Source organism: Danio rerio, chromosome 15 (assembly GCF_049306965.1).
Source record: "Danio rerio strain Tuebingen ecotype United States chromosome 15, GRCz12tu, whole genome shotgun sequence".
NCBI classification, from domain to species: Eukaryota; Metazoa; Chordata; class Actinopteri; order Cypriniformes; family Danionidae; genus Danio; species Danio rerio.
The window spans coordinates 31436693-31459521 of record NC_133190.1 but is presented as its reverse complement, the minus strand read 5'-3'; the positions used below and the strand labels follow the sequence as shown (position 1 = coordinate 31459521).

Genomic DNA, 22829 nt, shown 5'->3' with positions numbered 1-22829 from the left:
TAGATAGATAGATAGGTAGGTAGGTAGGTAGGTAGGTAGGTAGGTAGGTAGGTAGGTAGGTAGGTAGGTAGGTAGATAGAAAGATAGATAGATAGATAGATAGATAGATAGATAGATAGATAGATAGATAGATAGATAGATAGATAGATAGATAGATAGATAGATAGATAGATAGATAGATGCAAATATATACTGTATTTACTGTATATGCCATCTGGCACTATTGTTGGCAGCAATACCTTGATCATGCCAGGGCAGATACCAGGGGCAGGGCACTTTCACTGTTGTGTTGGGAACTCCATCTGTCCAACAAGCGTACATATCAAACATGCTTTTGCAAAACAAACCTAATGGAGAAAATAGAGTTAATGTGATGACAACGTTCATTCAGACAGGTTAATTATCTCCACATCTCATCCTGTCAGAGCTCATATCACACATGAAAAATGTACATCTAAACATTAAATTGTTCATATTAGTAGCTAGAATTATCCTTACTGACACTCCTGAGATTTATACTGCAAATAAGATAAACAGCATTTAGAGTGGTTAGTGAAATGTTTCTCTCCAACGTGTTTACTGCTCTTTAAGTAAATCTCAACTAGCTGTTTTGCAGTTTTGATGTACACACACACACACACACACACACACACACACACACACACACACACACACACACACACACACACACACACACACACACACACAGATGGGATGAGGGAAAGTCTTACCGGAGGGGGTTGGTTGTGAGCTTATCTTCAAGATGCACTCGCTCCGATACCTGTTCCATTCCTGCACTGTGTCCTTCACCGTCTTCCCACTCACTCTCTAACATTTAAATAGATTGAGCATTAAACAAACAAGTTATCCTCCCAAAAAACTCAAGAAACAATGACATCTTTCCTTGCGTGTTGCTACAAAATTACAGTGAATAGACACTGATGATTTTGAGTTACAAATATAGCACAAAGCACGATAAAACTTAAATCTGCGTTTTAAAAGTTATTGACCTAAATTTGGTATTTATAAAAAGAAAGACAATATTTGACAATACTGCTGAATGCAATATTAAATGAATGTTCACATGAATATGAATTTTGACATTCTTACATTTATCATGTAAACGGTAAACTTTACTAAAAGAAAAAGCTATTTGACTAATTTTAATATCAATTCCTAAATCATTCAAATGTGTGAAGAATTATAAAATTATGTATTCATTAGTCTTAATTAAACAGGAGTAATGTTCAGTCTCTTTACCTGAGAGACTTACTTGAGAGAGTATTTACTTGTCAATTTTACTACATTGTCACTTGCCATTTCCTTATATTCAATTATGAATTGAAATTTAAACTCAATTCAACATTTTTAATTGTCATATACAGAGTCATACACAGTATAAAATGCAGTAAAAATGCTAACAAAACTTGTGACCTTAAAATAGTAACAACAGTAGCAAAGTTAATAATAATAACAGTATGAATCTAAATAATGTGGAAATGAAAGGGCATCCGCTGCATAAAAGACATATGATGAAATAGTTGGCGGTTCATTTTACTGTGGCGGAATAAGGGACTAAGCTGAAGGAAAATGAATTAATTAATGAATTATGTAGAAATTGAAGTCATGCAATAGAAATATTTATAGTTTGTGGCTGTAGAAAAAAGTACAAAGTATATAAAACAGCTATCTGTACAAACAGAAACATAGAAGTGTTTCTAACAAAGGTCATAAGAGAGCGAGGTATCCTATACTGTAGGTCCGTGTTTCTTAACCACGTTCCTGGAGGACGACCAGCCCTGCACATTTTTCCTGTCTCCTTAACCAAACACACCTGATTCAGATCATCATCTCTTTAGCAGAGACTTGTAATGGGTGAAATGAGACATCCAAAACATACAGTGTTGGTGGGCCTCCAGGAACATGGTTGAGAAACACATCTATAGATGGATTTGTTAGCCGTTTCTGAATGAAAATTCTTTCTACATGTTAATATTTTTCAGTGTATAATATCTTTCATTATTATGCCATGCTTACTCAACTAATACTAACAAAAATACACTTATTGTACAATTTCAGCACTAATCGTAAATATACCATTTAAAGTACAGAAATGCATGAGCAGCTCTTTCCAAATATCGGCTTTCAAATGTGCATCTTAAATGTGTAACTCAATAGTGTACCTCAGCTCTGCACAAGACAGCCAGAGTGAGGAGGAAGATGGTGGAGGTGCTCTTCATCACTGAGACAGGTACCAGGGGCCAGTCATCTTAGAGCTGGGCCCTTGTCCAGCCCGATCTAGAGCAGGCCATTCTTTCAGACCTGCGTGCCTCCAGCTGCTCCCTTCAGGATCAAAACAAAGAGGAGAGTAGTGAAATCTGACAGCTCGAAAAGAATTAATAACCAGATGGCTCCAAAGCTCTTGAACCTGCAGTCTGTGTTTGTTTACACTTTACGTGGCCTTAATAAATCCTCTGGAATAAAACTGTATTAAAGATAAAAAGCCTGCATTAACTCCTAAATATATTGAGTGATTCTGATGACGTAAAGATTGGTGACTTGTTTTTTTTATCACAAGTGAACATTTGCGGACTTCTGTCTTTACATACAGTAAAAAAAATAAAAAATCTAAAAGTATTGGGGTATACAAGCTGTTATTTTACTATTTTACTATTAGAAATGTAAATTTAGTGTTTGAATAGCTAAATGTTTTATAATTAATAAACAAATTCGTAAACATTTTTTCAACTTTATATTTTTACATTTTCTCGCTGGGTTTCTATCACCCTGTGTTAATGTGCATTTTATCGCGTGAGAAATGAGTTACCCTAAATAAAAATCCTTTAAATTATGCTTGCTTGCTAATAATAGGAGATAGAAACACATTTGCCTAGTAAAAACTGCCTTAGTAAACATTATAACCTTGTGACCAATCAGCTGTCTACATTATGCTTGCATTGTTTAATGTTGCTTACTAGGTTACCAATACTACACTCAGCAGTTATTATTTATTATACAATACATTATTTCAAACCACTAAAATTTCAATAAATGTCACTTTGTTAAATTGCACAGTTGAATTTTCCACATCAAAAGTTCCCAAAATGCAATGCATATCTGTAAACATTCACTTTCTTAAAATCACTCCATATCTACATTAAACCATTGTGCATTTCTGAGTGTACTTCACACAGGTGAGTGGGCCTGATAAACCACCCATCAAAACACTCTCTCTGTACGAGAGATGCTTTACTTAAACTCCATTTGACAGGGCTCAATAAAAAAAACTTTTTACTTGTGAGCGGCTCGGTGGCTCAGTGGTTAGCATGTCACCTTACAGCAAGAAGAACGCTGGTTTGAGTCCCAGCTAGGCCAGTTGGCATTTCTGTGTAAAGGTTGCATGTTTTCTCTGTGTTGGTTTCCTTCAGGTGCTCCGATTTCCCCCACAATCCAAAAACGGGCGCTTTAGGTGAATTAGATTAACTAAATTGGCCGTAGTGTATGAGTGTGTGTGAATGGGAGAGTGTGGGTGTTTCTAAGTACTGGGTTGCGGTTTGCATAAAGCATGTGGTGAAATAGCTGGCGGTTCATTCCGCTGTGGTGACCCCTGATAATCAGGGACAAAGCTGAAGGAAAATGAGTGAATGAATGTTCTTGTGAATGTATTACAAATCATATTGCACTACTTGTTTTATTCAACTTAAATACCTTTTTACCACAATATCCTGCACAATATTGTTCTGTCTTACGAAGAAGTACTTGTATAGTCTGTCTTAGGTTAAGTGCATAGTTCATTATGTATATGTGCATAGTTTTAAGTTAAGATAGTTAGACTACCGCTCCATTATGTCATTATGAATAGGTTTAAAATATCTCTTACGTCCAGTGTTGTTTTCATGTTCATGATTATGCTAATTTATGTAGCACTGTGGTCCTGTGAGACACATCTTTGGTGTTCCACTGTATATCCACAAATGTAGTAGAATGACAGTAAAGCTTAACTTAGTGTATAAATAAACAGAAAACACCTGTTAATAGATATAGTATCATGTAAAACAAGATAACTGGGATATGGCGTCCTGGGGGGGTCTAGGGTAAAAATAGCAAGGGGGCCTTAAAACCCCTTCAGCATTTCCTGATTATTTAATAAAATATAGTATGCATGCTATCAATTAGTTGATGTTACTTTGTAAAAAGACTGCTGCTAGATGATGTAAAGTATAATGGACTAATTGCTGTTTAATTGCCTTACAAGAAAACATTAGCTTCACATGACTTAAAATGAAATATGTGGAACACGTAATCATACTGTAACGGAGGGACGCGGGACAAAGGAGTTGAGAATCCATGTGGGTAATTCAGAAGCGTACTCGTGGTCATAGGCAAAAAGGTCAATACAGGCGGCAAAAAACATAAACAGGTAAACAAGGCAAGGGAAGACTAAACAAGGAGAACCCTTGTAATGTTACAGCAGACAACAACAAAGGTGTACTGTATATATACACTCACCAGCCACTTTATTAGGTACACCTGTCCAACTGCTCGTTAAAGGGCCATGACACCTGCCACTTTCGGTTCAAGTCTAACACAGAATTTTTTGGAAAAATGCATCATAATGGGCGTGGAGCTCCACGATCAGAAGCAGGAGGCCAGCAGAGCAGGGGAGAAGGAGGGGAGCGAACTGTTGTCTGTTGTCTGCTACATGTTGTCTGCTACATTTGTCATTTGTAATTTCATATACACATAACCACAATTTATATCATTATAAAGATAATTGTGTTCATATAAACACTATAAATGAGGACTTCTCCCTCAATCCCCGGGTCTGAATGCAGAGTGCAGCAGGTCTCTTGCCCTGCTCAACCATTAGCCCTGCTGGTAATCTGGAGGATTTATGTGAACACAGCAGGACGGCGATGTGTCTAAATGTGAACAAACTCCACTGATAAAGGACAAAGTCCGCAATTCTCCGCCATACTCATACTGTTCTCCCAACAAAATGCTTGCTGCACACAAACAGCTTTGCTGTATCGGCCCTGACAGGATCCCGGGGAAAAACATGCAACAAATCTGTGGATCATGGAAACAAACACATACACAAACGGCTAAATACTGTGTGCCATGGGTCCGTGGACACGGTCTCCCAGTCATCAACATAGGGTCTCACAGCTTGGCAATGGTCTGTGTCTTGCCTTGGGAAAGCACACGCAGTCATGAATAATTAAGAAGCCGGCTCTTCTCATAGGATAACAAAACTTCCTTATGAATAATAATGAGAAACTGACGTGTCATCTTTGCACTTGCAGTTTTGCGTTACGTCAGCGGTTTTGATCCCGCCCAAAAAATAATTTTAAACCCGCCCCAAAAATCATTTTAAACCCAGAAGCTGAAATTAGCTGACAAAAGCTCAAAATTATCCAGTTTACCCCACAATTAAAGCTGACAGGTGCTAAAATTGTCTTACTCAACATACACAAATCTGTTAAAATCTCAAAAAAAGTACTCAAGGGTTTCTTGAACCATGCAAATTTCTAATCAGCCAATAACATGCCAACAATTCAATGCATTTAGGCATGTAGACATGGTCAAGATGATCTGCTTCAATTTAACAGGGGATTTGAGTGACTTTGAATGTGGTATGGTTGTCTTTGCCAGACAGGCTGGTCTAAGTATTTCAGAAACTGCTGATCTACTGGTATTTTTATGCACAACCATCTGTAGGGTTTATAGAGGATGGTCCGAAAAAGAGAAAGAGTGCTCCAGTGAGCGGCAGAACGGGAGATTCGCATCATCAATGTGCAGCTGACAAATCTGTCTATCATGTCAATATGGACCAAAATCTCTGAGGAATATTAAATAGTATTACGATTTAATATTAAATTAATAGGGCCTTGTTGAATCTATGCCACAAATTATTAAGCCAGTTCTGAAGGGAAAAGGGGGTCCAACCTGGAACTAGTAAGGTGTACTTAATAAAGTGTCTATTGAGTGTAGTCCTGGCCATTAGTTCTTACAAGCTTCAGCTATTTCTGTGTAATCATTAGTGATCTGGAACTGGTGTGTGTGGAAGGTGCCTGATGGGAACTGTAGTGCAGTTCAGCGGCAGAAATGTAGTTTGAGTCTTCGTAATCTAGTCTATAAAGACTAGATCGCTGGTGATCTTGACAAACATGGAATGGGATCACAAAAAAAAGTTTTAAGTTTCTCATGTTTAATCAAATGATACCTGCATCTTATTTGAGTGCAATTGTTTTTTATGAAACTTTTATAATCCACAGAAAAATGTGTTTGAATTAATCTGGAATTATGAACGTGCAAAATGTAAAACCACATAAACAATAAATATATTTCCATGAAAACGAACATTCCCTTTTAGACAAAATTGTCTTAACTAAGCCCTGAGCCCAGCAGACATCAAAGTCCAGACACTGTAGCTAAATCTCAGCTCAATCAATATCAGTCTGTGGAAGAAGGTCATTTGAAGAGGAACATTTCCAGAAGAACACTTGACTGAAGCCTTTTGAAGCATGCTCAAAAGACGGAAACAGTATGCTTAATCTAGACGACTGTAAATAAGGGAGTATCCTGTTAAATCATGTATGATCAGGTTAGTGCTGAATAATTTAGTTGGTTTTGTGCTAAACAGAGTGGAAAGTGGAGAGGGTATAAACACAACATACACAAAGGACAAAAAAAGCAAATTCCGGAACAGGACATCCATGTAATAACTCTAGTCAGATTGTGAGGGGAGCAAAAACACACTTTAACAATTCCTTCCTCTAAACTTCACCTGTAGTTTTGAATAATTCAATAAAAGGGGGAAAACTTTGACCTTGATGCCACTCGCTTGAGTTGATGATTATGATTATATAATTAGTTGTGTAGCTGATTATATAAACATACAAACTGGTCATGTTTCCTTTAAATGGTGTCCCTAAATAGTGGTAAACCAAAGCTGTAATTTTAGACTGGCTTTTGTTTAACTACCTAAGTAGTGAAATATCACGCGGTGACCTAATTTATGGAACATCATTTTGCCACAGGATCACAGTAATAATAATGATAAAATAATTTCTTACTTTTTTCTTGTGTCTGAATTTTCTGAGATGTAAATTGGAATTTAGATAAAAAGGCCTGAATATTGAGCTTATTTCCTAAAATTGTAGGTTTAAATTTCAAAAGTCTGACTTTCTTTGAAAATTTGTACTTTTTTTTTTCTTTTGAATTGCAACTTCATTGATTGAGTTTTAAAGAACTTCTCACAGTTCAAGTTTCTGAGTTCTAAATAACTCACAATTTAAACTCTTTCATTCATTTTTCTTAGTCCCTAAATAATCAGGGGTTGCCACAGCGGAATGAACCACCAACTATTCCAACTTATGTTTTACGCAGCGATTGCACTTCCAACCGCAACCCAGTACTGGGAAACAATTTAAACTCACATGCCATTATGTATGACCTTTTCCCTCAGAACTGCGAATTAATAGCTTAATATAAAAATAGTATGATCCTTTTGTTTTATTTGTATTTTATGGTGTAAACAAGCCCCCATAATTTAGTACTAAAATTGGCAAATATTGAAATGTATGATTTCCAGAATAACAAGCCTCCACAATTTTGCAGCCGCTTAGATTAAATTGGTGTTATCATTGTTTATCAGCTGATGGACCAGTAAGGGCCTTCTTTGCCTGCTGGTACGCTCAGAAGGCTGTTATCATCCATCCACATGATTAATCAGCTATAGAGCACATACAGCTCTGGCCAGATGTTAACAAGAATTATTTATATTATTTAATATATTTGCCATTAATATTATTTCATTAATGTCCACCTCTACACCCCTAATGTAAAAACAGATCTGGATCTGGAGTCTTCTCTATTAGTAAAGCTCTGATTAACCATGTGGATGGATGATAACAGCCTTCTGAGCCTACCAATAGGCACAGAAGGCCCCTAATGGCCCATATTTATCAACTAATAACCACTGATAACGCCCATTCAGTTGTGTGATAACATTCGAAGCGGATGAATTCTGATTGTGTCAAGCTTTTGGCAGTCAATACTAAAACATTTTAGCACAAAAATCTAAAGCGTTTGGCACAATTCACATTTATTACTTTTTGGGTAACACTTTACAAGGTTGTATTAGTTGACACTTGTAATAAGGTTATATTAGTTGATACATCTACTAGCACGAACAAACAATCAACACTGCATTTATTACAGTATTTGCTAATGAAAATGAAGTTGTTAATTGTTGGTTCCTGTTAACTCATGGCGAATTAACAAATGTTAACAAGCATGAATTTGGATGTTTATAATGCATTAGTAATTGTTGAACTATGATTAATGAATGCTGTGGACGTATTGTTCATAATTAGTTTATGTTAATAAATACATTAACTAATAAAACTTTATTGTAAAATGTGACCACTTTTTGTACCCTTTTGACTTACATTTATTTATTATCTATTATTATTTATTTATTTATTTTAGATGAGTGCTAAATAAGAAATACCTTTCAAAATAGCAACAAAAAAATACTTTACTGTACATAGCAAAATTTATCTTTTTAGTTTTTAAAGTATGTTTTACAAGAAAATACATTTAAATTTGTCTTTATACTTTAACAATTCACATTTATTTTAATATGTAATCGTTAATATGTACTCACAATTTCTGAGGCAAAGTAGTTTGTACATTAATTTGTTACATTTATTTATGATTAATACATGTAATTTTACTTTAGCATTGTTTTCTTTTTGTCATAAAACACCTCAGCAACACCTCACCTCATCAAATTACCTTGAGCAAATCTCTTAATCACAATCAATGACTGTGCTGTCATGTTATCTTGTTCTATAGGCTCATTTTTAAACCAGTAATTTGCAAACAATTAATTTGTAATAAGGTGTGCTACATAACTCTCAGCAACAATTTATTCCAGGAAACGAGAAATGAAGTCAGGAAAATGTATGAAATCACCTTTAAAAGTTATTTTGTTTCATTTGTATGGTATACTTTACCTAGGATATCCAATTGTGCTCCAGCCAGAAATATAATTACACAAAAACCCAGACACAGTTAAATCACATCAGCTTGCCAACGTACAACACACATCAACCAGCATTTCACAAGCAGCCATTTAGGGATAAGAAAATGGGTCTTTAGACAAATACATCTCTGCGGCTGCCAGTTAAGCTGTGGCAAGTGTTTCTATAAAGCGATCAACACAGCTCTACAGAGCTGATGGAAATTAGTCATCATTTTAGTCTGACAAGTAAACTATGAATATATATGTCTGGTTGTTTAAATACTCTCTGAGATTTGAATTCTTTTTACATCAGCTTCGCAGTATGAAAAACAACATCTAGCAAATGAAAAGTAATTTAGTTCATTATTAATTTATAGTTCACTTGTCTTCCTGGAGTGTCCTTGGGTAAAGTTTCTTGCTTCAAAGGCTCAATAATAAATATGACTCAATCCTTGGGGGATTAAAACCGGCAACCATCAGGTTACAGGCACTAAACTGTACCGCTGAATAGCCCCAATTACATTAGTGTTGATATGTTTAGGACCAGTAATGTTCATTAAAAAAAAAAAAAGAGGAATGTTAATAAAAAATAAAAAAAATAATAAAAATAAAAAAACTATAAAATAAAAAAAATAAAAAAAATCAGTATTGTTGCATTTATTCAATCAAAAATTTAAGTTACTGTGAAACTGCATATTTTTATTGCCAAATATGTAATTTAATTTTAATTTAAATTAAGTAAATTTGGGTCCATTAATGTATTTTTTGTAAATTTCCTACTGTAAATATATCAGAACTCAATATATAAAAACAGCACTTCATTTAGACCACTTTTAAAGGCCATTATATCAAAGTTTAGATTTTTTTTTTCACCCTCAAATTTCACATTGAATTTGAAGTTGTATTTTGGCCAAATATTGCTCTTTCCTTAGTGTACATCAATTGAAAGCTTTTACGTGAGGTTTCAATCTTAATTACACTAAAAAAATTACACTATGACTGGTTTTGAAGTTTAAGGTCACATTGATGCAGATTTTTTTTAGTGCTTGGAGTAATAGAAAGTATAGGGCTGGGCGATTTAAAATCAAAATCTTGATTAATTGAACATTTTAACTCGATTACAATTAATAAACAATTATTTTATTTATTTATTACATTTTTTTCTACACTCACAAAGAATCACAGAGCTTGTGCTATGCGTCGTGGCAACGTGCAGTTACATTTTTTGAGGGGTCAGGGTCGGCATCAGTCACAGCGAGTGGTATGCAAAAGCGTGAATGCTGCAGACCATTCGCTGCACTCAATGCAGAAGTGTCAACAGAGCCAGGTCACGTGACTCCACATGCGGTAGGGGAAGTAATTGAAAAAGTGACCTGGAAAAAATGATCAATTAATGATTAACATTAAAAATTAGTATTGGCTCTAATAATGTTCGGCTCTCGAACTGATGTGGTGGGGTCAGTTTGAAGTAACAACAACAACACATTAAGTTTGGCATCAGTATGTTAAAGTGTAGAAAGTGCTCAGACCCATTTTGGCATCATACCATCAACACTGACAATGAGAAAACTGAAGAACTTATAACTTTAGTATATAAGTTAGAATATTTAGTATATTTAGTATATAAGTTAGATATTTAGTTAGAATGTCTTGGTTATAATCATGTAATGAATGTCTGATTAAATATTCCAAAAAAATCAGACAATGAAGTGTTCGGAAAATCAAATTCAGATTTTTTACTAGTCAGGGAACAGGAAGATGTAGGACTCAGGCTTATCGGATAAAACACTTAAACTGCTGGATAAAACACCCAAAGTATTTACATTAATGTTCACTAATAATTGCAAAAAAAAATCACATTTTTCGAGTGCCTTGAACTTACTTTTGCTGTTTATTCTGATAAATCCCTTACCCAAAAAGCACCGACACGTTAATTAAGCTACCCTATCAGCATGGTCTGAAGATGATCTAAGCCAACTTCTGTGAAAATCTGAACCATCTTGGATGAGTTAAGCTGGTACAAACCAAGATAATCGGACTGATTTTATGCCAATTTCTCTCTTCTGACAATCCTAGTGTCTCAATTATCTTGGTTATTCAAAAGATTATCTTATCAAATTTTCCTGTAGTGTGTTGTGCTTTTAGATTGACTTGTTCTTCTCAGAGGAATAATGGATGTGTTCATATTCTAGGCTTTGGTTGAAGATCTGCTGGTGTGTGGAGTACTTTATGGTCACAAAGCGCCACTCTACACACTCCAAAACATTATATTCTAGTTTGTTTATTTTTTCCTAACATTTTGAATATCTCGTAAAATTTAGCATTTGCCCAGCCTTTCATTTTTAATTTATTAAGAGTTTTTTTATAGTAGGAAATGTATATTTTAGGCTTTGTAAGTTTAAAAGTTATTTGAAATTTTGGACAGCAAATTTTCAGTTGAGAACTGACAGACAAGATTCTGCTACTAGTGAATGTGTTGAACGAAAGTGAGTCGTCTCAGATAGTGATTTATATGGGGACAATAAAGAAAGTCTGATCCAAACCAATATTTACACATTGCCACACAGCATTGTTTTAGCACTTTATAAAAGTGAAAGCTCCCCTTTAACAGCATAAATTGTGACTTAAACTAAAGGGGTTCGTTCAGCTCACTGAGCCAGACTCAAAGGTTTGACTCAGTAAAATGAACCAAACTTCCCATCACTGTCTGCTACTGTGTAAATGTAGCAAGAGTCCTGTACTTTACTCAAAACTTTAAGAGAACTATATACAGTAGAGTAATAGCTTATGTTTCAAGCAGTGCTGAACTCAGAGACCTTGATGCACACTAACAGCATGCCACTGATAAGTGCAACACCAACTAAACCTTAAAAGCAGCAGCATGAACATTAGGGAGCCAGATTTGCTAAATTGCTACGGCAATATACTTGTTTACATAACTCACTGTCCGCCTGCAATCTGACCTCGCATCGTTTATTACCTAGGTAAGTGGACTACGTATCCTACTTTGACATCTCTGCCCCTTTTAGTACATTTTTGAGGGGTTACATCAGACTTGCCCAATCAACAAAGTGCGCAGCATCATATTTCTGCAATTCTGCTTGTACAATGTGCAGAAATACATAACAGTATGAACTCCACATCGGTTTCCAAAGACCGTGGTGTTGTCACAAGAAAAGATGGCCATTGCTTAACACCCTTGGCTAGTTTGATTTAGATGTCGCTTTCTCAGCTTCAAAAGCCAAATATAATTCATATAAATCATCAGAAAGTCAGTGCTGTTTGATGGGTGACTGTTGTTCTGTGCTCGGGGAACTGGAATGCAGAATGGGTATGTTTGGAGATCTGTTATGAAACACAGGAACTTCATGCACTGAATTTAACAGCGTACAAAGCAGCTTGATCAAAATTCCTGTAACTTTCAAAGTGATCTTGGAAAATCAAATGGTTTTTCCAAAGCTGGAAGGGTCAAAAAGAAAAAAAGTGGATAATCTGTTAGCCATATCAGTTTATTTATATCTACTGTAATGCATCCTCTGTGGGACTACAAGCAGTCTAGCCGAAATTTGGAGAATGATTCAGGAATATTTAAATAAATTTACTGATATTTTAAAATCTCCACAAAGACATGTAGATATAATACACATTTTGTGGAAAAACGACTTCATTTCTTTCCTGTTTGACTGCAGTTTTAAAGTAAAATGACTAGTTATTCTCAATAAAGGATATAGACAGATACTGCAAACATGACGTGTTTTATTATGTTGGTCAATGGATGTTTCATAGCAGTTTGGAAATTAAATGTCTAAAACTGAATGTGTGATTAGTGGTACATTTCATAACAATTGCATAGCAGTGTGTAATTATTAAAGCAACAATTCACTTTTTTTACACTACTTTGAATCATTTTAATAAAAAGCGTTTTAATGGACTCTGTCATTCATTTACATTTAGCTTCGTCCCTAATTGGCCACAGCAGATTGAACTGCCAACTACTCTGGCATATGTTTTACACAACAGATGGCCTTCTAGCTGCAACCCAGCACATGGGAAAAAAGGACTCTGTGCACTGCTTATTACAAGTTTACCAGGTGGGTAAGGTTACTTCATTGGAAAATATAGAATTAAACTTGTTCAACCCTATAGGTCTATTGATCATTGAAAGCTGTGAATTATTTATTTATATTGAAATTTTATTGTATTTATATGGGATTGTATTTATACTCTTGTCTCTTTGGCGAACTTCATCATTCTTGAGGTCAGATGTTCTACAATGTTTTACTTGGTAGTCTACGATCAAAGATCCAAAATGTAGAGTTCCATGTGCAATTTATTAGACAATTAAGCAAAATATAGTGGCAATCAGTTTTTTGCTATAAAACACGAGTATGTACTAATCCATTTAATACAAAAAAATTTAATAAAATAAAATAAAATAAAAGGTCCAAACCTAAACTTAACCATAGGGGAGTGTTAAGTCTTTCATATAAAGTGATATGAATGAGCAACTAATTTGCAAATATTAGTAGTGTTTCTTTACAAAGTGCCATTGGCAATTTCCAGTCTGGCATGATATAGCATTTCTTTTTGTCATTTTTGCAGATCTCTGTGTACGGAGATTGTTTTGACAAAAGTTGTCACATATATGCATAAACATTTCAGATTTACCTTTAACCATATCTTAAATTTCAGGTAACCAGTTTTTTATGTCCTTCAGTTATTTACATTAAAATTAAACTCATCAATTCTATTTGTACTACTGACATTAACAGAAAATATTTTGACTCCTTTGGCTTAGTCTCTATTTTAGAGGTTGCCACAGCAGAATGAACTGCCAACTATTTCAGCATATGTTTCACACAGTGGATGCCCTTCCAGCCGCAACCCAGTACTGGGAAGCACCCATACACTCATGCTCACACACACTCATATGCCACGGACCACTGAGCTACCGTGCTGCCCATCAAGCATTCAGTCTTTGCCAACACAATATTGCAAAAGCAGTCGAAATACATCATCTGGAAATAGTTTGTCTTGTAACAATTTTATTAGTTTCTATTTCAGGTACTGTAAGTGCAAATGCAGATACCCCTGAGACTCACAGCTGTATGAATGTTATAGCTGTTATGGTCAATATCAGTCTGACATATCCAATACATGTGAAATACAAAGCAAGTTCAAAATAGCACCAATCAAATGACCCAGAAATAAATCCAGCATCCAACAAGAGTATAGGGAGCATAAATATTTAAAGACAATTAAAAAGTAAGGCACGTAAAACCCTTTGGCACTTTAAGAGGGAAGGACACTTGAAAACAGGGTGAATAATCAAATAGGACAGCGCTTCCTTCAGGTCTCACGCCATATTTCTGTCCTTCCAGGAACTGTCACGGCAAGACAATTTTGCAAATCAAATTTTTCGGCATTCACTTATAATTTTATTTTACTAAGAGTTACAAATAAAAACTGCAAGGATGATATAAGAGACTAAACTCTCGGTTGTGTGAGCATAAAAGACTCAAGGGAGGGAATTTGTGAGGTGCTTTTATTTTAGAATGGAAAGCGTTCACATGAACACACACAGTAATGGTAATTATAATGATTATGATGAAGTGTTGAATAACATTAGCACTGTGTATTTTCCTGCCCCTGCTGTGGTGCCAAGGCCATCCACTTTTAACCCAGCTATATTGGCACAAAAACTGCATCAGGGAGGACTTTGGTAGGAGAGGAAAAATAATATATTAATATTAAGAGGATAAACATAGTTTAATCTAAGGTGTTTTTCACTTCGTTCACTATAAGCTGGGTTACATTCGTTATTATTATGATTTTCAAGAAATTATAATTTCCCACCTCAGTTTTAGAGGCAAACATTTCAGTGTTTTTAAATGAGTCTAAATCTTATTTATCATTACTAACCCTAATAGTACATTTTGACTTATTCATTTAAACATTTTACATTTTACAGTTTGTTTCTTGTAATAAACCATTAGGGATTTTAGACCAAACATATATAGTATGATTTAATATTTTAAGAAAGACTTTTTGAAAGAATCAATAATTTATTTCTATGTTTTTAAGCATCACAACACTATTACTCTATCTTGAGATCCTTCAGAAAAAATACTTTATAAATAAATAATATGCAAAATAAATAAATATGCTGATCTGTCAATTAAGAACCAATTCTGATTATTATCTATGTTGAAAACAGTTATGCTTCTTAATATTTGTTACATTATATATACATATATGCACAAACATTTATTGAAATTTTTTATATTTCGCAATGTTGCCATTTTTAGCAAATAAATGCAGCAATGAAAACTTCTTTCAAAGAAATTAATCCGTTAACCAGCACTGTGCACTATATATTCTGTACATTAAACTCAGTTTATAATATATTTTCACATTTTCAATAGTATTTCTTTCTATAAGTTCAGCCATGGGAATGCAAATTTGAGCATTTCCTGAAAAACAATCCACAATAAGTTGTAATGTAATTAAATACTGAACAGGAGGGTCATCTGATACGTTTTATTTTAAATTAGTGACTGCCTATCAAATTACAATTTGGATCAGGTCTACCCCTGGTCATGCTCCTCTACAGGATGATACTGTATGACCCTTTACTAGAAAACACAGCTTAGTAAGGGTCATCAAATACAAGTTTTATTTCGTAAAATAATACATATAAAAATGTACATTACATGGGTTATTTATTTGGAAGTACTGACAGTTAAAAAGCCATTTTAAAGCAACAATGCAAGTCTGTTTTGGACTTTTCTGAATCATAAGCTGTAGACTGAGATTCTGCTAAATATTTTATGGTGAGATTCTGATAAAGTGTTTATATTTCTATAAAGGACCACACAGGCTACTTTGAAGCGAATGACTCATTTCAGCAGCTGACATATTACACACTTTATTAAAATATACTTAATAGCTATATTCTTAGTAAGAACGTGAAATGTCTCGGATGCTGAGATGTTGGATGTTGCTTTAGTTGCACTTGCATGCCATTTATTAATTTCAAGTTCTGTAAAATAACGAGTTCAAACTAACTTAAATGAGGCGGATAAAATAGACATGCGCTTCAATGTAGTACACAAAATATGATATTAATAACCAGTTTAATCACGCCCGCGCACAACACCTGCTTTATTCGCGACCAAACATTTAAATTATCTATTGTGAACACATTAATTCATATAATTATTAATATTCATAAGCTGTTTCATTCTGCTGTGATTTATATTTAGTGGTTCTCGCCGCAGATTTAGTCAAAATAACAAGCAGCGGAAGTTATTCTGCGAAATACCACAACACAGTGAATTAGACGTCCAAACCATGTCCAAAATTAATTATTTCGCAAATTAAAAACGCCTTATATGGTAAAAATCATCATGAACAACACCATGATGATCATTTTAGCACATTTCATAACTCAAACCTAATGCTAAAATAGAAAGTGGTTAGATATCAACATAAGCCACATAAGCAAACATATTAATACACGTCCTACCGTTCAGAGAGACATGTTCGTGAATTGTTATAATGAAAATGTTCTTTGAATTCCTTCAGTTGCGTTGATGTGAGGCTAAAGGTGCTGTAGAGTCAATCCAGTTTCCTCAGTAAATCAGAAAAGTTGTTTCGCTCGGCTTCTCGGCGAAAAATGAATCATTCTGTAGCTCCAAAGTGTGAATGAAACTGCGCTTCCACACGTCCATATCGCTCACATAAACCATCCGTGAGCGCGCACAACACCGAGCGAGAACGCGCGTCACCTATGAAACATCGCAAAGCAGACGGACGTTCTTGTTATTTAAAGGTGCAGCAGGCAAAAATAACGTCGCATTCCTGAAAATGTACCTGGCACTTTTATTTGACACCTTGAGTCGTTGAACTTCTGTCTTGTGGAGCTTACTGCAAACAATAGAAATATGAGTACACAAAGAACACTCACTGACAATTGCACTGTGGTGTTGAAAGGTTTGTTTGTATTGTTATAAAACTTTCCCCGCATGGGTTGTGCCTTCTGCTTGTTCATCATGACAAAAATAGGTCATCTATCATCAGCTATCAATAGCAACCGTTCTGCCATTTGCAAATCTACAAAGCAGCAACAACAACGTTCAGGCTTTTTCACCAGCATTCCAGATATTAATAGCCAATATGACAAAACAAAGCCACTCCCAGGATTTTACAAACTCTTTATTTTTATACATGTGCGGAAAATGCAAAAAAATCCACTATACTATGGCGTGCATCAAATATACATAAATAAAATAAAGTAATAATGATATAAATACATTAAATGTCATTACGCACACTTAATATAATGTCAAACCATGATACTTCTCCTTCACCTTTCACTGACTTCTTTACACATTTTGGGTTCAGTTTTTCCCCAGTTTAAACATAATGTTTCCCATTGGACAAAAATAAATAAATAAAATAGCTTTCATCACTAAAGTTAATGTCTGGACCAGCTCTCTGTCCATGTAACATGCTCCTTTAACTTATAGGTGTATCTGAAGGTTCATCCCTTTGACCGTCACCTGTTGGAGGATTTCAGTGAATGTAGAAAACCTTTAAATGTTGAACATTTAAATACTGTCTCTCCATTCCACCAATAGCTGGTGTGGTGAGCGCACTGGCATTGTTGTCCTGTGGCTGCGTTGCATCTTCCACATGAATGCTGCACACTGGTGGTGGTGTGGAGAGACCCCCTCCTCTAATGATTGTAAAGCGCTTTGGGTGTATATGGCCATACACAATAAATGTGCTATATAAATACACATTACTTACTTACTAACTTACTTTTTCATAATGTGATTAAAATGTATGTAACTCATATGAAATATGCTTGTTTCTCTTTTACCCCTGTTAGGATAACTTTAATAGGGCTAAGCATTGACAGGAAATTTAGGAATTTTATTCTCAGTTTTTGAACTTCACTGTAGGCTACTGTATATTAAACTTTTAAGTCATAAAAAATAGTAAAATGCACAGTTCATATGCTTCAAAAGCAGGAATTAATGCAACCTAATGGGTGACACGTACAGTATGGTGTCAAGAAGCTAAATGAAACACTCAGCAGTGTTAATGTTTAGCCTTTGTATTAAGGTAAATCACAAATGACCCACTTTTTACCAGACCAGTTCATGTTTTGTTGTACATTAGCAACTGAAAATCTACCTTGGGAATCCACAGTGCAATTACGGATGAATGCTTCATCTTCTATTTTTAAACAGTATCACTTTAGTCACTGTCGATAGAAGGTTTGTCATAATCATGCCTTAAACACAAGGTATTATGTCTGTTTTTCACACCCAAATCACCAAGATGGCAGATTAAAGCACATAATTAATATGAACCAAACCCAGCATGACTCAAATGAATATTTGCCAAGACTGTATTAACAGTTCCCAGTATCATTCATGTTAGCTGTATTTTTTTAATCATAAACTGATATTGTTTAATATACTCTCAACATTCAATTTTTTTATGTAAACCTCAGGCTCATTTTAAATCACTGAATTGTTCAGTCTTTTAGTAAAATTGTAGTATTCAGTTCAGTAAGTCTACATCTCAAGTTCAACATTCAAATCTACACAGGTGAGGAATAATTTTCAATGTGTGCCTGAGAACTCAACATCATGCACCAAAATATCTCTTCCTGAAAGGATGTGGGGGCACACTTCCAAAATATTATGCAATCTACAAAGAGCCATAGACATAATATTACATAATTTTCTGGGTAAATTAAAGTGGGTTCACGTGGGTAAAGGGCTATAGAACACAATAGTCAAGTTTACAGAAGTAAAAATCTGATTCTCTTCATAGACAAATTTGAACTGATATGAGCTGTAAAGATGTTAATTCATCTGGTCATATAAATCATTATTTTTAATCAACAAAGTGTTTAATTACAAAAAATATTACACTGCACAAAAAATCCACCAATCAGACAATCACAGCAAGCCAAAAGTTATATTTAGCTCCCCCTACAATTCATTTACAGCACTGTCAATATTTTTTCAAGATGGAGTAATCTTGAAAAAATATTGACAGTGCTGTAAATGAATTGTAGTCAAAGACACGTTACAAATTACATGATGATAACTGAAAACAGTTACAATCAGTGCTACAAAGTTAAGGTATTCTAATTACTTCTGTATTACTTTTGTTAAAAGCAATAAAAAATATAAAAGAGAATAAAAATAGGGAAAATCAATTTACACAGTTTTAATACTCACATTGTTTAGATACAAGCACCAATTTTAAGAGAACATTTTTATTTATTTATTTATTTTTTATTACTGTATCATTCTCAATACATCCTGGGTTTTTACTTTCCTTATTAAAGCTGCTAAATAAAAGGTTTTGTATTTTTTTTATCTAGTTTTTTTCCTTTCATTTTTGCAATGAGAAAAACAGGAGATAAACCTTATAATTGAAATTTAAAGGGCACATATGATGAAAATTGTGTGTCCACAGTCATACTGAAGTTATAGTAATCTCTTTTTTGAAATTTTCTGACGTTGACCGAATTAACTTCACAACAAATACATCAAATAATCATTGGGAAAGTTCTTACTGTTGTATTTCTCACAAACGTTACGTGAGATATGCTTCCTTCATGTCTGTTACTGTACTGTTTATCTGACTCAGACGGAAATTAAGGCACACTCTGACAGCAACGTTAGAACGGTGGCTGGGGTGAGCTAGCATTAAAGCCACAGGCAGCAAAAACAGCTACAGTGTGTTCAAAGCAGAAAATTGTAATGTTCTGAAAAGTATAATAAATTCTGGAGACATAAAATACTTATCTTATGGTATGAAAAAGGGGTAAAATAGGTGCCCTTTAAATTCTGTTCAATTATAACTCAACAAACTTTGCTTTAGCCATTTATGACTTATTATTACTTTGATAAAAACATATATTTATTTGGCCTTACAAAGCAAGTTATTAAATAGTTTTAAAGGGATAGTTCATCCAGAAATGAAAATTAAAAACATACTTGAGATTCTTTCCTCTGTTGAACACAAAAGAAGAATGTAAAAAAAAACAGCCATAGTATTATTTTTGCTACTGTGTATATAGTATCATAATATCTTGATTTGTGTTCAACAAAATAAAAGTTAAGAACTACTGGAGTGTGATTAAATAGTGAGGAAATTTTCATTTTGAGTGACCAATCCATTATTAAATAAAGCATGAGAAACCTCAGTTTACAAAATCACATTTTGACCTTGACATGCTCCAATGGAGTGATACCTTGCTGATTTTATCTGTTAATTTGAAATGCAATTGCATCTAGGATGTTGAAACATTTCAAATGCGTTACGTATTTCCTTGAGGACTTTGATCATAGATAGCTTAAATGAAAAAAACAGCAACAGATGCACACAAATCATTGCAAGACCATACATCCTAAAGAAACACTTCAGCCAGCCACACTATAACCATTTCATTAAGGCTGATATTACTTGTTCTGCTTCGGTGACCACTCAATATGTAGAGGAATAGATTTCATTTAATGATCTCCCTTTACAATATAAGCTGAATCATCATATTTAATTAGCCAGTGAGCTCAAAATCTGTCCAGCCGAGGGAGGCCCTATTATGCATTAAAGGGTCATCTTTTGGTTTTGGGGTCTCCATGTCTTATAATATACATTTATTTTTTCCACAATTATGTCATTTAATTGGTTTAGCAATTAATTTTTTTCTAGTGTTTGAGAGAGAGGCTGGGTTAAAGGTTTCCCGTGTCAGGCACCACATGGCAATGTTTAATATCGACATCAATAAAGATTAGAATTTAAGATGTTTTATATAGATGACTCTGGGTCCACTTTTTTTTTTTTTTTTTTGAGAATCAATAGTTTTAAACACGGTGCACTTTCAGATTTAAACCTCTGTATAACATGAAAACCCATAATAGGGTCTCTTTAAATCAGTGACGGTGTATGGCAAGATCTTACCAAAAGTATGTGTGGAAATGTGTGACATTTAAGGGAGCAGAGCAGTGCAGATCCGTCTTGCATGTATTATTTTTGTACACCTGAGTGGGAAATAAAAATGAGCGCAAAAAGATTAAACATTTTTTTTTAAGTCACATCTACAAGAAAATATTTACACAGATATGTGAACAGATGATTTCCAGAATAATTTTTAAAGATATTTAAAGAATGCTTAAACACATATTCGTTATTCAGAGTAAAGTTTGTGGTACTTTATTTATTTATTTTTTTTATTTTTTATTTTTTTTACATATATTCACCTAAACGTCACTCTAATGTTAAGATGTCTGAATGTTTGTCATCAGTATATTTCTGCCAAAAAAAGTAACCTGAGTTTTTTATACATTTATTTAAAGATCAAAAGAAATTTGCCCTTGGATGATTTAATCACGCTTGGTCTATTCTCAGCTAACAATTTATGGTTCCCAGAATGTTTTCAGTTGGTTAATTTTTCTTTACGATAATAGAACATTCCCTTTAGGGTAAGAAAATATTCCCTAAACATACTTTTTATCCAGTGGAAAGGTCATTTTTTTATTACCAATAAAGAACCCTACAAATAACATTTCCAGAATACCCTTGTTTTGTTCTTAGGAAACAAATACTAAAACAGTGCTAAAACACAGTCTGTTTTAAACCCAAAGATAGAAAAAGAAATTCTAATAGCTAACTAGACATATGTGCTAGAAAACATATCATGCTTTGTTTTATCTAGTTCAGAGGTGGCAAAACTTTGGAAATATTGATGGTCCATTTGAGTATTAGTAGACTGTCTGCTTAATGTCTGTTGATACTACTCCCTCAAAAGACATTTAAATATAAGAAACTTTACAAGTACATGTCAACTTACACAAACCCTAAAACTAACCCCCACCTAACAGTCTACTTATAATCTAATGAGAATTAGTTGACACGTAGATTCAGTGTAACTTATATTCAACAAACGGACCATCAAAATAAAGTGTTACCCAAACTTTTTCTTATGAAGGGCCAACTTAACTTGATTGAGACTATTGGGTGAAAGGTAAATGTCATTGCTATCTGTAATTTCCTAATTTATTTAATAATGTTTAAAAAAAGACTTTAAAAACTTGCTTTAAAATGATTTTTTTGATTTAATAATGAACTTATTACAATAAAAACAAAATCTCATTTATAACAGAATTATAATAGTTTTTGTCTTGATTTGCTGATGTCTTCTGCATAGTCCTCTGTCGATCGAGTGACAGTATTTACATTTTTAAAAAGTCATTCATTTACAACATTTAATTGAAACATGTCATTTCAGTTTGCTTTTTCTTTTTGTAGCTCAGCAATAAAACAAACAAAAAAAAGTTACATCAAATTAGAAATATTGACCTCTATGTGAAAGGCATTCACCCCAACCCTCTCCATTTTACTCACTTCTCCTCTCAGATGGGATGGTGGGCCAAATTAAAGGTTACAGTAGACCAACTTTGGCCCAGAGGCCTTACATTGGACACCTCTGATCTAGTTGTTAAAGATAGCATTTAATTAATTTACTTTAAAAAGTACCATATTAATCAATACATATTTTGCTTATGTTGAATGGTATCAACAAATAAAGTACTTAATACCATTCAAAGTGTATCAGGCACTTAGCGTATTATGACGCGTTCTAAAAACATGTACAATATTTATGTCATATTTATGGATGCAAATGTCAACCAGAAGAAATCTCATAGATATATTGTAGATGAGCAAATAAATGCTCTAAAACATATGTCTTCTCGATGTAAAC

At 34.1% G+C, this 22829-nt stretch overlaps 1 protein-coding gene across 4 annotated transcripts in view; it reads right to left on the bottom strand.

Moving 5' to 3' along the window:
- gipr (gastric inhibitory polypeptide receptor) overlaps window positions 1-16774 on the bottom strand; it is a 38191-nt gene extending 21417 nt beyond the window's left edge. For 2 of the 4 annotated variants that reach the window (XM_005157739.5, XM_073923785.1), the window contains exons 1-4: window positions 16563-16774; window positions 2184-2343; window positions 732-828; window positions 240-347 (exon numbers count right to left, since the gene is read on the bottom strand). In XM_005157739.5, the coding sequence (XP_005157796.1) occupies window positions 240-347; window positions 732-828; window positions 2184-2240 (262 nt within the window). In that variant the 5' untranslated portion in view covers window positions 2241-2343; window positions 16563-16774. The remainder of the gene's footprint in view (window positions 1-239; window positions 348-731; window positions 829-2183; window positions 2344-16562) is intronic. The other 2 variants (XM_009291758.5, XM_068213748.2) reach the window with 2 other exon arrangements.
- Between the last annotated feature and the right edge of the window lie 6055 nt (window positions 16775-22829).